We start from the raw sequence: 18,790 nt of genomic DNA on the forward strand, positions 1-18,790 counted from the left end.
TACACATGACAGAGCAAGGGAAACATGTAAACAGGAAGGAGAGACGAGACACAAGGACACACAAACAGAGGAACACAGGACAAAGACACAAGGGGAACCCAATAGAAAAGAAACTAAACTGATCGTAAACAAACTCATTAATGTAATAAGAATGACCTCAGAACTAACCAGTAAACTTAAATTACAAAAATTACTTTTTGACAATAAATGCACCTAACAATAAGTTATAAACAGCTTTGGTAGATAAAATTCTTTGGGATGCATTGTTTTGGTCTTTCCATGATGAAGTTAACCTGACTTAGTCTTTTAAAATTTTCTACACCACTTACTGTATATGTGTGGCAGAATCACATACATGTAGTACACTACCATACATTGAAAGTTATTGTATACAAGATTAATAACTGCATTTATTTAAATTATAATGAAATGAATGGGATTAAAGTGATCACTTTGATGAGGGAGAGAATGCATGCAACAGAGAATTTAGTTATCATTCACAATTGTGGATTTATTGGGAATTTAAGGTCATCATTTACCATGAACTCTTTCCAATCTTTAACGTACTATTCAGAATTTTTACCATCTTTCCATGTGTTACTCACATCCTACGCTGTGCTTATCTTTCTCTTATGTCTCTCAACCTTTTTTTGCCATCATGAAACACCTTCACTTGTTTCCACAACTTCTTTCTGTTTTCTCCCCTCTCTTTCTCTCCATTCTTCCTCCAGGAACCTCAGACTACTGTTATCCATAATCCAGTAGATGGGATCAAGGTACATCCTCCTCCCTTTTGTCCACATATTATTTTCTTATACTGGTTTTCATTTGTCATTGTCGTCCCTACATTGTTTCTCTAGCCATGTGGGCTAAACTGTATTTTTCAGGGTTTTTGAAGTTTCTTTAATAAATGTGTGCATCTCTTTGTATATTTATGCATGTGGGAGACAGAGAGAGTGTGAGTTGCTTGAGTCCTGTGAGGTGTTTCTTTGTCTTATGGTCCCCTACTGTGTTTAGATCAGTGGAGCTCAATGGTTCTGCCACTGGCTTAGCAATCTTCATATGTCAACTAGAGTGCTACCAGAGTAACCACCATACCACCACTGTACAACCTATGTGTAACAATGGCTAAGAAATGTGTGTCTCTGTCCATTTATGCTAAGACAGCTCAGTCCATTGTGTCGGAGTGATGCAAAGTCAAATGCTTGGCTTTGTATACTTGGTATACGTGGTGTGGAGGTTTTGTAGATTTTAATGAAGAAATTTGAGCGTGTTGTGAATATGTGTGCATGCATTTATGGATGTGTAAAAAAACACATTTATTTTTATTAATTTTATTAATTATTTATGTGAATTTTTTGTAATCAGGTTTCTGTACTTTGCAGGAATCATCTGATAGCAGCAACACAACTATTGAGGATGAAGATGTGAAAGGTAGGCCTCATACATGCAAAGACTGACTTTATTAAAAATCTCATAGCAATACAAGGCCCCCTTTTACTCTTAGACAGCGTCTTTGTGTAGCACATCACAAAATCTATGTAGTTATTGTATCAAATATTCATTTTATGTGGAAGATTTAAACATCTAAAATTATGGAATTTCCTCACTTATATCATTTCGACTGAAGAAGTGTAGTTCAATTACCTTGGAGAATAAATTAGCAATTAGAGTCACAGGAACCCATGATACAATAATATGTCAATAAGGGATTTTGATACATTAAAAGGCAATGTATCAATCACATAACTCATCACCCTGGTATTTGTGTTTCGTTAACCACCTCCTCTGCATGGATGACGTCAAGCTGTATGCCAGGAGTGGACGGGACATCGACTCACTCATCCACACCACTAGGGTCTACAGCAATGACATATCATTTGGAAAAGAGAGGTCAGGTAGTCAGAACTGAGGGCATTGCAACACTTCAGACGTTGAGGAGAGCTACAAGTACCTGGTAATCCCACAGGCAAACAGGAACCATGAAGTGGCTGCTAGGAAATCTGCAACCACCAAATATCTGCAGAGAGTAAGGCAAGTCCTGAGGAGTTAGCTGAATGGGAAGAACAAGATCTGGACAATCAACACCTGCACCCTGCCTGTCATCAGATACCCTGCTGTGATAATCAGTTGGCCAAAGGACAAGATAGAAACCACTGACATTGAGACAAGAAGGCTTCTTAACATGCATGGAGGGTTTCACCTTAAATCCAGCACCCTGAGACCTGTATGCTAAGTGGAAGGAAGGAGGGTGAGGACAAGCGAGTCACAAACCTGAGGAAGAAGAGGAACAAGGAGATGAACCATCATGGATAGACAGGCCCCTGCATGGTATGTACCACTGTCAGATAGAAGAAGTGTCCAACGTCAAGAAATCCCACCAGTGGCTGGACAAAGCTTGACTGAAAGACAGCACAAAGGCAGTAAGATCCACAGAGGGTGTACCACACCAGGTGCAGGCTGTGCAAAGATTCCCCTGAGACGATCCAACACATAACAGCAGGAATGCCATAACTGAGTGGCTGGCACAGTATACAAGAACATCGGTGCTGAGCATGGTCTGGAATTTGCTATGGTCAAAATTGGACAACAGTGGTCCACGTGGTAATTGGAGCACTCGAGTCAGTGATCCCAAAACTGGGGGAGTAGCTCCAGCAGATCCCTGGAACAACATCTGAGATCTCTGTCCAGAAGAGCAAAGATACTGCATGGGACCCTCGAGCCACTGGTAGAGGACCCGAGCTTGAAGGATAAAGACTCACTACAGGGCAAATGGGGAATTAATTTTTATTTTTTTTGTATAACAGAAAGAGACAAGAAACAAAACCTAAACATAAAACTTTTTCTGAATCCAAAAGATCCATCAACTCTCAAAACCCAAACCATGACCATGACACTCTTGGACAAAACTTCTCCCTTCCTCTCACTTTGTCTTCAGCCAACGGTAGCACAGCTCCCACTGATACCCTGCTATTATAGAGGAGTACTTAATGTGACAATAATATAGCTATGAATAATTTGAACTTATTATATAATGTTATACAATAGTTTATTTCTAACAAATTTGATAGCTCATTTTCTCTTGCTTGACATTACTTTATTTAATTATATAACACATTTTGGGGTCAACTTGTAAGAAAGGCAGATGTGAAATATATATATGTATTTGACATCACCGTTTAGTACTTAAGGTTTGATATCTTAGTGTTATACGAAGCACAAAGTTACCTTTCAAATACATTTTTCTTTAGTTTACTTTATAAAATTATTAGTGCTGTCAGTGTTAATCTTGTTAAAATGACGTTAAAGCTGTAACTGCATTAACATGGCAAATCTCCGTTAGTGAGTTAGCGCGGATCGCCCCATGGGGCTGCACGGCACTAATGTGTTAACAAGCTAACCGTGCTAATGCGTCGACGCCGTGCAGCTATACATACACACACACACACACACACACACACACACACACATATATATATATATATATATATATATATATATATATATATATATGGGGAAAGAGAGAGAGAGAGAGAGAGAGAGAGAGAGGGAGGGAGGAAGAGGGACAATTAGAGCAAGCTAAGCCTTCCTCTCAGTGTAGGGAGGAAGCGAGGGGAAAGGGACACAGTAAATCTCATCTGAAGAGCTGGGACAAGAATAGCTTGATGAGCTCAAGCAGCCTCACATGCAAACAAGAGATATGATGGATGATGGATGGTAGCGAGCAATTCATCGCCTTTACAGAGCAGTTGGAAGCATTTTAAAAAATGGGGGATATGTAGGGGAGGATCTAAGTAGTGAAGTAGTTTTTATGTTTAGCAGCATGAAGGAGTTTTCACTTGTAACCTCAGATGAGAAAGCGATGACTGATAACATTTACAATGAATAGCAAGCTCATAGGTAAGTGTGAACTGATTTGCATTCAATTTTTCAGTGTCATGAGCAGAGTTTTGCATCCGTACATTGGAACATTAGTACACTGTAGCTTCACAGTGAAGCCGAAATGTCACTTGGGATACAATCAGATTTTCTCACACTTTTTGTTTCTTCTCTGCAGCTCGCAAACAGGAAATCATAAAGATCACAGAGCAGCTTATTGAAGCTGTCAACAATGGAGACTTTGAGGCCTACGCGTAAGTCCAATGCACATCCTTCTGGTTCCATAAAAGATTTTTTAAACAGCTGCTGCAAGAGTACAATTTTAGCTCTTTAAGTGGACATTAAAGCTCTCCATCAACCACAGAGAATCATTAATCTGATTGACATAAAAACATGTTGTATTAAAAGATTAAAGAGTAATTGTAGTCATTGTTTTATCCTCTCTTCCCCTCTCTACCTGCCGTATAATTAAGAGTAATGCTTCTGACGTAGAGTGGGGAGGGGTGGTTAAAGTGTACCTAGAGTGATGAAAACCCATTTCCACAAAGAAAGGTGACACAGATTAAAATGTATGCATGAGTTTAAAAAAGCAATTATATTATAAGCAAAAACAATACAACAGTTACTCACAGAGCTCAAAAATAAGTCTGAGTTACTTTGAGTAAGATTTGTAATTCTAAATTGGAAGTGGAACTACAAAGACATAGTAATTGTATGTCATACTGAGTCACATTCAAAAGATAGTAATATAAAATTTCAAAAAATTACAACCATGATCAGTTTAGGTAAGTTTATGTAACACAGGGAAGTCAAAAGTGCAATTTGAACTACTGCCTCAAAAATATACATTTGCAAGTCAGAAATCGAGACTAAAAGTCTGGGTTAAATTTAGGATGTCAAAACATGCTGTATTTTACAAGACTCTAAGTTAAACTTACCATCTTTAGTAGAATAAGCTACTTTTGCCTGTTCCCTTATTCACAAGGAGTCACATCAGCAGGAAGTTTGTTTTGGCAGATTTTTTACATTGGCTGCCTATCCTGATGCAACCCTAGAAGGATTTGTGTCTCCCGCAGGACTGAACCAAGAAACTTTTGCTTGTTAGGTGACTGTTTAAACCACTAAACTGTGGAGTATGAACTACTAAATTCACAATCTTTAGTAATTAGTTCAAAATTGAAAGTGAGATTGTTTTTTTGTTTTTTAATTTAAAATTTAAACTGAATTAAATATTTGACTTGCTCAGTCACAGTTATAAGATTCAGCTGAAGTCATGATACACAATGAGAAAAATTAAATACTAAATTAAATTTACACAACATCCATCCATCTTCTTCTGCTTTATCCGGAGCCGGGTCGCTGGGGCAGCAACCTAAGCAGAGAAGCCCAGACCTCCCTCTCTCCCCAGCCACCTCCTCTAGCTTATCCGGGGGAACACCAAGGCTTTCCCAGGCCAGCAGAGAGATATAATCTCTCCAGCGTGTCCTGGGGGTGCCCCGGGGCCTCCTCCCGGTGGGACATGTCCGGAACACCTCACCCAGGAGGACGATCTGATATCCTCGTGTTGGCGTTGTTCCCTCATAAATAATGTTGTTCCAGGTTCAACATTGCAAGTGACCAATCATCTTCTCCTGACGTCATCCGCGACCTCAAAAAAAACGCCTTCAAAAATCGGGAAACCGCCTCTGTAAGGACAATATGTATAATGCTTACTGTTTATTAAAGAAAAGTATCCTGAAATTCAAAGAATTCAAGTTCCTGGATTGGCGGACAGAAGTGGTTTCTCTTCTCGCAAATGAAGTAGATTTTTTTATGGCTGTATTTTTCAAAGGCACAAAAGGGGGACGTCACAACAATGTGATTGGTCACTTGCAATGTTGAACCTGGAACAACATTTATTATGATGATGTGAGAACAACACGGACACGAGGATATCAGATCATCCCACCCAGGAGGCATCCTTGTCAGATGTCAGAACCACCTCAGCTGGCTCCTTTTGATGTGGAGGAGCAGCGGCTCTACTCTGAGCCCCTCTTGGATGGCTGAACTTCTCACCCTATCTCTAAGGGAGATAGGCGCAGAAATGAGCTTCGGAGGAAGCTCATTTCCGCCGCTTGTATCCGCAATCTCATTCTTTCGGTCACTACCCACATCTCGTGGCCATAGGTGAGGATAGGGACGTAGATTGACCGGTAAATTGAGAGCTTCACTTTTACACTCAGCTCTCTCTTCACCATGACGGACCGGTGCAGCGTCCGCATCACTGCGGCCGCAGTACCAATCCATCTGTCGATCTCCGGCTCCCTTCTCCCATCACTTGTGAACAAGACCCCGAGATACTTGAACTCCTCCACTTGGGGCAGGAACTCATCCCCGACCCTGAGTGGGCACTCCACCCTTTTCCAGCTGAGAACCATGGCCTCAGGGACACAGTCGACACAGTCGAATGCCTTCTCCAAGTCCACAAAACGCATGTAGACTGGTTGGGCAAACTCCCATGCGCCCTCAAGTATCCTTGAGAGGATAAAGAGCTGGTCCAGTGTTCTGCGACCAGGACGAAAACCGCATTGTTCCTCCTGTATCTGAGGTTCACTAGCGGACAAATTCTCCTTTCCAGCACCCTGGCATAGACTTCTATTTCAGTCAGTTTACACAACATATTGTCTACAAATAAATCTTTTTCTTAGGATTGCATAGACAATCCTAAGAAAAAGATTTACTTGGAATCTACAATACTTTGGTATATAGAAGGTTATAGAAGAACTAAACTCAGAATCACAGCTTTATTTGCTTGTAAACAGGTGATGAAAAAAAGCCAAAATGGTAACAAGGCAGGGCTAGAACTGACTGACACATAAAATGACAGACAAGAGGGAAATGCCAGAAAACATCTTGATGATCTCCAAGACTTTTGGTTAATTCCTCCATGGACTGATAATACAAAAGTATAACTTTTTGAAAGGTGTATGTCTCATTACATCTAGCATTTCAGAATAGGAACATCATATCAACAGTAAAATATAGTGGTGAAAGTGTGATGTCTGGGGCTGTTTTTCTGCCTCGGGACCTGTAAGACTTGCTATGGTAAATGGAACTGTGAATTCTGCTGTCTACCAAAATATCCTTATCAGAATGTCCATTCATCTGTTCATGACCTCGAGCCGAAGCACACCTAGGTTCTGGAGCAGGACAATGATCCAAAATGCACCAGCAAATCCACCTCTAAATGGTTTCGGAAAAACAAAATGAACTCTTTGGAGTGGCCCAGTCAAAGTTCTGACCTGAATCTGATTGAGATGCTGTGGAATGACCTTTAAAAGGTGGTTCATATTCAAAAACCCTCCAATGTGGCTGAATGACAACAATTCCACCAAGATATGCGGGCCAAAATTGCTCCACAGTGCTGTAAAGGACTCATTGGCAATCATAACAAATGCTTGATTGCAGTTGTTGCTGCTGAGGGTGGCCCACCCAGTTATTAGGTTTAGCGGGAAGTCACTTTTTCACACAGGGCCATGTAGGTTTGGGGTTTTTTTGCCTTCATAATAAACAACGTCATTTAGAAACTGCATTTTGTGGTTACTTGTGTTATCTTTGTCTAAATAATTAAATTAGTTTGATGATCTGAAACATTTAAGTCTGACAAACATACAAAAATAGGAAATAAGGAAGGGGCAAACACTTTTTTACACCATTTTATATACTAAGGAGGAGACACAGTTGAACAGAATCCACCTGACAGAGCAGCTGCAAAACTGAGCGTCACACACACATGATAAAGGGAACTAAGATTAAAAAAAAACTTACTCGCTGCAGTGAAAAAAAAAGATTCTCCAGCGTCCATATGATAGTGCCAAGAAATTAAACTGTAAGTGATGTATATTGTTATTAGTGAAATATAATGTAGGATAAAATGAAATGAGATAAGAAATACTGGAAAGAGTTTAAATTAAGAGGTTAAAGGTTTTCCATTTAGTATTTTGTGACAATGATTGTTGTTTTTATCGCTATATTTATTATTATTATTATTATTATTGTTATTCGAAGTGTGACTCTAACATTTGATCCCATTTCATGAGGGAGGAGCATGATAGAGCAAAATTATAAGCTCTATAATATCTTTACTAATTGTGTATACATTGTTTAATATTGTTACAGTTTGGAAGGTGCATCAATGAAAAGAAACTACTGTATTAACAAACCTGGGTGCAGTTGTGAGATGGTCTGTAATGGTTGTTACTTAGTAAGCAAGAATTTTGACATGCTAAGTCAGAACTATGAAACAGTAACTGTAACTGCTTAAACAGACGTGGGCAGAATTTTAGGTTTCCTTGTCAGTGTTATAAATTTTTTTAAAATGTTTTAACTATGAGATATATAGCATTGCTAAAAATTTAAATTATTCCGTGCGTCATTTGTGTAAAAATATATCTTGACTAACAGGAAGATCTGCGACCCTGGTCTGACCTCATTTGAACCTGAGGGGCTGGGAAATCTGGTGGAGGGAATGGACTTCCACAGATTTTACTTTGACAATCGTAAGACTAGTTCAATCTACTACTGATGTTTTGAAAATGTAAAATATATGATACATCTATATTTAATATTCATCGCTAAGTGGACTATTTGTCTCCCATCAGTCCTCTCAAAGAACAGCAAACCTATCCACACCACCATCCTTAACCCCCATGTGCATATAATTGGGGACGATGCTGCCTGCATCGCCTACATCCGCCTGACGCAGTTCGTGGATGGCCAGGGCCGTCCTCGCTCAAGCCAATCTGAAGAGACCAGGGTATGGCACCGCAGGGACAGCCGGTGGCAAAATGTCCACTTCCACTGCTCAGGAGCTCCTTCTGCCCCGCTGCAGGGGTGAGGTAGGACAACAATAGCATTCACGCAGACGATGAACATTTATAAAAATGTGTTTTCACTCAATCATTCAGGGTTATTAAATATAGCTTCATGGGAACAAATGTATATCTGCAGCACAAAAAATAAATATGCAAAATCTGAATGGGTGTAAATACTTTTTTCCAGGCATTTTGAGGAGGCAGAGCAGAAAAGTAACGAGCAGATAATCACAGAGAAAGAAGCAGCACTGAGAGAGAGGTGCAGGTGGATGTGTGGTGGGGTTGAAGGAATCTGATTTGGGGATTGTGGTCATGCTCCTGCACCCACTTCTTTCTCTCTCTCCCTGTACAACTTCGACAACAGCAGACAGTAATAGCAGTGCTCCCATCTTCTGACAGCAGAGGACACATCAGCTACAACATTAAACTCTTGTAACTCTTCGGCCTGCCTACAGCAAACAAAAAAGCTATTGTTCCTTCCTATTGTTACTTCTAGTATAATTATGGCCACTGTCTGTCTCTGTGTTCTTTCAACTGTACAGTCTATTTATTATCCATTTTAATCCTTTCTTCTTTTTTATGACAATGCATGATTCCTTCCTGTGTTGTCATTAGCAGTGGCTGTTCTGCACGACTAAGGCTGCCTGTGTGAAATGAACAATCAGTATCACGTGTCTCACACAAAGAGTCTGGTGGGTGTATTTTATTATGAATTTCATTGTGTTGTGCAACAGCACAGCACAACACAATTAATTAATTAATTAATTTAATTTATTTATTGGGTGTTTAACTCCCCACCACCCCATTCCTCATCCCTCACGACCCCCAACCACTCTGTGAGACAGTGAAAACCATGCAGCATGCTAAGATGTTACTGTTGTTCTTAACTGATATTTATGTACTGAACATTGCAAGTTAACTACTGAAACTATGGTTGAAATGTTGAAATATCCCAATGTTTATGTAAATTTCCAGTTTTATCGTGGTGACTTAACTACAGTTACGCTGTTGATGGTATTTAATTGCATGATATTCCACATTAATGCATTTGGTAAATGGGGTGTTGTCGTGCATTTTCTGTTGGGTTTTTTTTTTTTGTTTGTTTGTTTTATTTGTTTTTTTGCACTGCTGGTGAGCTATAATCTGCGGCCTCTACTTTCTGGATTTCTAAGTGCATAAACTGTTTTTGTTGACATGACAGTGTAGTATATGAGGATTCTGGTGACCATGACAGAATATGCCCTTCCTCAGTAATATTTGGGCCCAGGTTCTTTACTGTTTCAAAGGCAACAACCAAAACCTTAAATGATCATTTTTGATTTAACTTATTGGAACCTGACTAATGTAAAAGGTGACAACTTAAACTCAACACAAGGGTGTGTGGTTATTACTTTTGATTGCAATAATTAAATTAGACTTTGGATTTAAAAGAAAGCCAAGGTCAAAGTTCCCAAAGTGAAATCAAAGTTTGTTTTAATTATGTGGTCATTTAAAACCATATTTTAATTGTCAGTTTTTGCTTTGGGTGGCTGTGGCTCAGGAATTAGTGCAGGTCATCTACTAACCGGAAGGTTAATAGACAACCTATTAGAACACAACCTCATCCAGTTCAATGTCTGGCTCCTCTACTTCCACGTGGCAAGATACTAAATCTTAAAATGCATCCATCTGAATTTTTGGTTAAATGTGTTTAGGCATAGAAAAAGACATGGATGTGTATATGAATGAGAGTTGTGGTAAGAAAGTGCTGAAATAGAATAGAAAAGTGCTATAAAAGTAGCAGTCTGTTTTAACATTTTTCTGTCCCTGTACAAAAAACATGTATCTCTAAAACCTTTCTCATCTTATAAAATGCATTTCTTTGATTATTAGGTTAGTCAGTGAGTATAGGAGGATTGTATCAAGGTACAGGGGAATTCTTAAAGGATTGCATTTTGTCACATTTTCACAAAAGTGTACAGATACAACCCAACAAAGCTAATATTTACTTGTCCTTCCGCATGATTAGCATTTAAATATGGTAACATTATGCTCTTGTGCCATAATTTGTGACTTAGCTGAAAGCTATTTAAGAGAAAAAGGAAAGCTGAAAAAGAATTTTCTGCTGCTCCTTACACATCGTGTGTGGGACCTTTCACTTGGGAGGCAAATGTGTAAACCACTAAAGTTATGGAGCCTTAAACAGCTGCCTGCCAAGCAGATTGGAGCAGGATACACAGACAGCTATTGATGAAAACACTAGAACATTTAACACATAAAGTGACAGATATTTAAAAAAAAAAAAAAGACTAAAAGAGAGTAAAAGTGAAATTGAAAATTATATAATAAATCTTCCAGAGTTGCATTTGTACGTTTTGGAATAAGAACATAGAGTCACTCTCTCATTTTTTATGTATAAACTTTAGTTTTTCTCTAGTCTGGAGACATGAACAGGAACGACTTACTGTATTTCAGAATTCATAAAAGGGTCCTCCTTTTCCATAAAGCCCTAATTTTCACTTTGTCCTTACTCTTGTAGAGCTGTGGCTGACCTAAAACAAGAAGGTTTTAACATGTGGAAATATGGAAAAGTCACTTGACATATTTGTAAAAGACAACGGTGTCTTGCGCACACACATACATTATTACTTCTATTTCAAGCACTAAGCAGAGTTTCTTTTATATATATTTACAAATATTTGTGTGTAATGTCTAAATCACAAAAATTTACACAGTTTTTCCAGGACATTGATTCAACACACAGGCAGGAATGAAATTTGAAATAGACTGGTTTGGAAATAGTGTTTTTTTTGCACTACTTAAGCACTCAAAGCGCTTTACACAGCTTGCCTCATTTACCCAAGGACTTTTTTTGATGCCAAAGTGCCTTTTTATTGAACATTTATACTCCAATGAACGCACTGGAGGGCAGCTTAGGATACCTGCTTGAGGATACTTTGGCATGGACCTTCTCATTAGTAGATGACCTGGTCTACTTCCTGAGCAACAGCCACCCCTCAATGTTTGTGAGTAAAACCAAAATATTAGGTAGAATATCAAATCCTTTATTTTTACAATATCTCCCAGAAATATCTGGGAAAATACTACAAATATCTAGTGTTGTTTGCTGTATTTTCCCTTAACGATCTAACTTTCTGTCCTTGAGGGGGCATTAACTTCTTGAAGCTTGACATTTAGACTGACTACAGGATTAAAGTACATACATGATTATTGAATGTGAGAAGAAAAATGCTGAAGATTTAAAACAGGCTTATACAGACTGTCAAATAAAGCATTGAGCTGGTCTATTTTAGGACATATTCACAATATTGTCAAATTACTTTAGCTCACTCAACAAATAGTATAGAACATTCCTAGTTTGATCCTTCAAATATCACATACACAGTAAAGCTTAAACGACTGGTTGAATCATCGCAGGACGATGACTGGAAAGATCAAATCATGGAAGTGGTTTTTTTTTTTTTTTTTTTTTTTCTTTTTTTTTTTTTTTTTTTTGCCTGTCCCGTTTGGCTCTTTTGCCATCAGAATTGTTGTCTAAAGGCAAAGAAAGATGCCCAACGGATTTACTTTACCAAACTGACCATCCCAGCCTTGCCGTAATGGTCCATTTGATTCACCTTTTATTGTTTATTTTATTTTCACTTACTGAACATGGGACAGACTTGACTGGGGGAAAGAAGGGGAGAAAGAAAGAGGGAAAGAGAAACAGCTGAGAAGAGGGACGGGGGAGAAGGGCAAAAACCAAAAACCAACAGAATGAGCAGAAAAAGAAAAAAAAGAAGAAAAAAAGAAAAAAAATGCATATATCAATCACCTGGGTCACCTGCTGAGAAAGAAAAAAGAAAACAAGCAGAAGAGAACAAGAGTAATAGAATAAACAATATCACAATGATATATGGGAATATGACAGTAAATATTAAATATTAAACATTATTGTGCAGCACATAAGATCAACAGAACACAGTGTGCTTTGAGGTAGGAGCCAAAAAGGGTGTAGTTTGTGGGTGTGATCACCCGTGTGTACACCTGTGAGCATGGACGCGCTTGTTTTTTGTTTTTTAAAGGTTCCTTCATGTAATGATCTGCTAGAGGGTGTGGGGGGGCCACAGCCCCGTCCTCCAGGGCATGAAGCAGGTATGGAGGAGATCAAAACTCCAGACATCCAGAGGCCCCCAGAACACAAGAGACCAAGGAAGACCAACAGAGGGGCAGCTGCGCCACTGGAAGTGGTTTTCAAAGAAAACTATAAAAATTTGCTGGTTCCAGCTTGTCACCTAATGGAGAAAGGAAACCAATTATCATGAAATATTAAAATATACATATATGATTTTATAAAGTAAACTAAAGAAAAATGTATTAGAAAGATAACTTTGTGCTTCTCACAACACTAAGAAATCAAACCTTAGGTACTAAGTGGTGTTGTAAAATACACCATCTACTAGGGTAAATGTATGGGCATACCAGCAATTCACAAGGTAAACTTCTCACCATCCATGCTATTCATGATGTAAAATAAAGAAATATTGCTTTCAAATACTTGTTGCATTGAATCATAAAAGTTAGAAGAAGATTTAAAAACAAAAACACATTAAGCACCTAAATTTGGAGAGACGCATGGTGAACTTGCCAAGCCAAGGCTGCGATTTAGTGTTTCACATTTTGCACGAGTAGTGTCTTCAACACATTATTAACAGTCATTCAAAACAGTCTTTTATTAATTACTAATTATTTACGTTATAAAATGAAATGGGGAATTATGCATCATCAGACAGTCTTCAGGTTGTTTTTGTTTTTTTGTTTTTTAAACCATTAGTATCAGTGAAACTCCAGAGCTATGGCTTTAGGATAAAGCCATGAATTTCCCTTCCTGGTCAAACCAAATGTCAATGCTATCAGTACTTTAATTGGATTGGTTACTTAGAATTAGTGTCCCTCTTTGAAAGCTGTACCTTCTTACTTAATAGCTAGGTTTGGGCCTGGGTGTTAATCTTAGGCTTCAGCTATAAAGAAAAATTTAAATGTATTGATAGATCCTTATCATTTCTTCTTCTGTGTTCATGTGAGCAAGTATGATATGAATGATGATGATGGTGATGACTGTATGTGAAACAAAGCTTTTATCATGTACTTTTTGTATTTATTATATGATGATGATCAATATTAAAGTGTGATCAGATGTAATCAGTGTGTAAACTAATAAAATTGTCCACTCTACTATTCCGTCTTATCTCAACTCACAACATTAGAAAGAACCCCGTGTTGTTTCAGTTTTCCTTGTGTTTTTAGTGCTTTAAAATGTTACATGAATAAATGTCAGTATTTCCTCTAAACAGAATATTAGAATATTCCAGCAAGTATTTTTAGAAGGCAAAGTTTGAAGGGTCAGTAAAAACATCTCAACCACCACAGTGATTAAAGGAAAGTTCGAAAAGTAGATTTACTCATGAATGTTTTAAAGGTGTAAAGTTACTTCTCTTTTGTTGCATTTCAGGGTAAATGTCTCACTTATATATTATATATTTATAAATTTATTAATTTTGCAGACAAGGATAGAAAATGTAATCTGTTGTTAAACATTAAACATCATTTTATTTTGCTGGAATTCTTACTCTACCCATTCTCTTCCACTTATCCAATTTAGGGTCACAGTGGGGCGAAACCTATCACAGTTGCCATAGGGCAAGAGGCTAGGTACACCCCTAGTCTGACACAGGGCCAACACAGAGAGACAGACAACAATTCACAACTATGGGCAATTTGGAAATTAACCTAACCTCACTAAAAGCATGTGGTTGGACTATTGAAGACAGCCGGAGAACCCAGAGAGAACCTATGCAAACCCACGGCCAGACAGTGGATTCTAATCGAAGACCTTGCTGTGAGTGTCAGTGCTAGCTACTGTTTCAACATGCCATGGATTTCATATGAGTGTATATTAATGTAAGGTTTTTCAGCTTACAGAGTTAATGTCACGGTCCGGGGCAGCGGCCGTGTGGAGAGTGGAAGGAGGACTCAAAACGCAGCACTTATTCAGGTGTGAGGGTGATTTATTGATAATATCAAATATAAAGTGGGGATGGTAAAACAGAACTAAGGATGAACTAACTGGGAGAAACTACACAAAGAAATAGCAAACCTGAGCATGAAGGGAGAGCATGCAGGGGATTACACCAGGTATGAACACAGACGACGCGACCAGGAGCAGAGGAAATCACACACTATAAATACACAAAGAGACACTGGGAAATCACACACAGGTGGGGGAAACAGCTGGACCTGATTAACCTGACGAGACAGGGGAACACTAACACCAGGGACCAACAGAGGGAGCACAAACCCAGAACCCAGTGTCTAAAATCCCAAACACAAACCATCCCAAAACAGCCATGAATAATAATGAAAGTAATAACAATAGGGGACACAAACACAAAGTCACTCAGTTATGGCCGCAGGACCATGACAGTACCCCCCCCCTCAAGGGCCGGCCCCTGACAGCCACAAAAACACACCACCAGACCCGGGCGGGTGGCAGGGGGCCCAGGACGGAGGGACCGGGCCATGACCAAAACGAAGGCCCCAGAGTCCCAAACAAACGTTCACAAAACTCACAGGGGAGCAGAGTCCGAAGCACAGTTCAGGTGGCCGGCCACGAAGAAGGCCGTAGAGGCGCACAAAAGGTTCAGGAGGCCGGCCATGCGGAAGGCAACGGCGGCCACTCAGGCGAAGAGGGTCCGGGGGCCGGCCGTGCGGAAGGCAATGGCGGCCGCTCAGGCGAAGAGGGTCCGGGGGCCGGCCGTGCGGAAGGCAACGGCGGCCGCTCAGGCAATGGCGGTCCGGGGGCCGGCCGTGCAGAAGGCAACGGCGGCCAGTCAGGCAACGGCGCCCGGCCAGTAGCCCGGCCAGCGGTCCAGAAAACGGCCGTTTAGCTCCAGACCCAAACGAGGCTGGGCCAGGCGAGGCTGAGGGCATGGAAGCCGGGACCGCAGCAGGCGGAGATGATGATGCAGACACGAAGGCCGGACCAGACGAGGATGCAGACACGAAGGCCGGACCAGGCGAGGATGCAGACACGAAGGCCGGACCAGGCGAGGATGCAGACACGAAGGCCGGACCAGGCGATGATGCAGACACGAAGGCCGGACCAGGCGAGGCTGATGAGGATGCAGACACGAAGGCGGACCAGGCGATGCTGAAGCAGTAGCCGAAGCCGGACCAGGCGTGGATGAAGCTGGAGATGAAACCGGGCCAGGCGTGGATGAAACCGGGCCAGGCGTGGATGAAACCGGGCCAGGCGATGAAGAAGCTGTAGCTGAAGCCGGGCCGGGCGAGGACGAAGCTGTAGCTGAAGCTGGGCCGGGCGAAGCTGACGCTGTAGCTGAAGCTGGGCCAGGTGAGGATGAAGCTGGACCAGAATCAGGCGAGGATGAAGCCGAGGATGAAGCCGGGCCAGGCGTGGATGAAACCGGGCCAGGGGAGGATGAAGCCGGGCCAGGCGAGGATGAAGCCGGGCCAGGCGAGGCTGCGTCCTCAGGCTGAGGCGTGGTAGTAGCAGGTGGTAGCGCTGCAGGTGGTGGTACTGCAGGAGGTGGCGCTGCAGTCACAGGTGGAGAAGCAGCCACAGGTGGAGAAGCAGCCACAGGTGGAGAAGCAGCCACAGGAGGCCGGACGGGCTCCTCGAGCCCCCCAGCCGACGTGGCAGTCAGTGTGGCATGAGGCTGGACGGGCTCCTCGGGCCCCCCAGCTAGCGAAGCAGGAGGCTGGACGGGCTCCTCGGGCCCCCCAGCGAAAACAGCCGCAGAACCAGTAGGCACGTGGGCCTCTGGCACATATGAAACAAAACCAGTAGGCACGTGGGCCTCTGGCACATATGAAACAAAACCAGTAGGCATGTGGGCCTCTGGCACGTATGAAACAAAACCAGTAGGCACGTGGGCCTCCGGCACACATAAGGAGGGCTGCAGCTGCGCAGAGCACTGACCCTGCTCAGGCAGTGACAGCCCGGTGCAGTTCACAGCTGGCATCTTGGCCTCCAGGGGTCCAGAGTAAGCTGAGGGCAGTAACCCAGCCTCTGGGGAAGCCCCGGAGTGAGCAATAGTCTTTAATGTAGCCAGCTTTTGAGGAACAGGTCCGTAGTGAAACAGTTTGTCTCCCTGCTCAGAAACAGCGGTGGAAAAACAGTGCGAAAATTGTGGCTCAGCCATTACCGGAACTGTGGGCTGTAGCGATGCTAGCGGTGGTGGTGGCTGAGTGGCTAACCGGAGCGGCGGCAGAACGGGTAATTGAGCCCTTAGGGAGGCTAACGGTTGAGCCACAGACCTGAGAGCTTGTGGCCGGACACAGAACTGAGCCGGAGAATGGTGATAAAGTCCTGGCTCAGAAGGAGCAGCAGAGAAACAGTCTCTCGGTTTTACAGAGGGTTTGTAGACGCCCACTTGCGAAGGATCCGTTACCACGAAGGTAGGTAAGCTATCTACACTGTCTCTCATCCCGCTCTGAATAGCCCCAGAAAACAGAGTCCCGGAATCTGGGGAAGCCAGAACATGTCGCTCGCTCACCGCCTCAGGGTGATTTATTGATAATATCAAATATAAAGTGGGGATGGTAAAACAGAACTAAGGATGAACTAACTGGGAGAAACTACACAAAGAAATAGCAAACCTGAGCATGAAGGGAGAACAGCAGGGAGAGCACGCAGGGGATTACACCAGGTATGAACACAGACGACGCGACCAGGAGCAGAGGAAATCACACACTATAAGTACACGAAGAGACACTGGGAAATCACACACAGGTGGGGGAAACAGCTGGACCTGATTAACCTGACGAGACAGGGGAACACTAACACCAGTGAAGGAAACGGTTTCCAGGGCCTAATCCGTGGATCGACTTCCTTCGAGGCGTGGACGTCTATCAGCAGAGAATGTACCTTCACCTATCAGCAGAGAATGTCCCTTAGTCTGTAACACAGTCAAATATATTCTCTTTTTTTTTTTTTTTTTCTAAATGACATCAGAAACAGCAGTATGCGACATTACGTGATGGCAGAGCTTCAGTTCATCCTTTGTCATTTTTTTTTTTTTTTTTTTTTTTTTTTTAATAAATAGGACAGGGGGAATGAATGAGAGAAAGAGGGGGAGAGAAAGAAAGAAAACCAAAGGGGAGAAGAGACGGTGAGAAGGGGGGGGAAGAGAGAGAGAAAAAAAAAAAAAAGAACTCCTGGGTCACCTGTATGGAGAAAAAAAAACAAACAAACAGAGGAGACAGCAAACAACAAAGAGTAACATAATAATAGAGAAAACAAAGCACCATCACAATAAACTAGCTAGTCATAGATATCAATATTTACTAAATAATAAACGATATTGTGCAGCACGCAAGATAGACAGCGCACAGTGTGCTTTGAGGCAGCAGCCAAGAAAGCTTTAGTCCGTGTCTGTGAATACCCATGTGTGCATACCTGTGTGGATCAGCATGCTTGCATTCCAAAGGTTTCTCCATGTAATGATCTGCTAGGGAGTGTGGGGGGGCCACAGCCCCGTCCTCCAGGGTGTGAAGCGGGTATGGAGGAGATCAAAACTCCAGACATCCAGAGGCCCCCAGAACACAAGAGACCATGGAAGACCAACAGAGGGGCAGCCGCGCCACTGTTCCAGTAGGAGCTGAGGAGAGTCCCAGATGAGGGCTCGCCCAGCAGCCGCGGAGCAGAAGTCAGGGGGAGTTGCAGTGGCGCGCCCGTGAGCTCCGCCGGCCCCCAGCTGTGCCTGAGTGACCGAGCCCCAGGCCGAGAGGCCGGGGGCACCCCACCTCCAAAGGGGCCCGAGCGAGCCCCAGGCCCCAGGCCCCGACAAGCGGCCGCCAAGGAGTGAGTGTACCCGGACGCCCACCCCCAGACACAAAGAACCACCAACACACCGACACCTGAGGGAGTCCGCCACCGGCAGGGGAAGTGGTGGTGGGTGGAGATAGGTCTCCAAACCTTGGAGGGCCTGAGGTGTCAAATATATTCTCAAGTAATATTCAAGCATGCCATTCAGCGTGTTAGTACGAGCTCGGGAGCA

At 42.2% G+C, this 18,790-nt stretch overlaps 1 protein-coding gene across 8 annotated transcripts in view; it reads left to right on the forward strand.

Annotated features, from left to right (window-relative positions):
- camk2b2 (calcium/calmodulin-dependent protein kinase (CaM kinase) II beta 2) overlaps positions 1–13,946 on the forward strand; it is a 65,317-nt gene extending 51,371 nt beyond the window's left edge. For 4 of the 8 annotated variants that reach the window (XM_076886866.1, XM_076886867.1, XM_014411495.4 and 1 more), the window contains 6 exons: positions 732–776; positions 1,386–1,434; positions 4,058–4,133; positions 8,323–8,417; positions 8,520–8,756; positions 8,920–13,946. In XM_076886866.1, the coding sequence (XP_076742981.1) occupies positions 732–776; positions 1,386–1,434; positions 4,058–4,133; positions 8,323–8,417; positions 8,520–8,755 (501 nt within the window). In that variant the 3' untranslated portion in view covers position 8,756; positions 8,920–13,946. The remainder of the gene's footprint in view (positions 1–731; positions 777–1,385; positions 1,435–4,057; positions 4,134–8,322; positions 8,418–8,519; positions 8,757–8,919) is intronic. The other 4 variants (XM_076886864.1, XM_076886868.1, XM_076886865.1 and 1 more) reach the window with 2 other exon arrangements.
- The last annotated feature ends 4,844 nt before the right edge of the window (positions 13,947–18,790 follow it).

The sequence above is a fragment of the Maylandia zebra genome, linkage group LG7 (assembly GCF_041146795.1).
Source record: "Maylandia zebra isolate NMK-2024a linkage group LG7, Mzebra_GT3a, whole genome shotgun sequence".
Classification (NCBI taxonomy): Eukaryota; Metazoa; Chordata; class Actinopteri; order Cichliformes; family Cichlidae; genus Maylandia; species Maylandia zebra.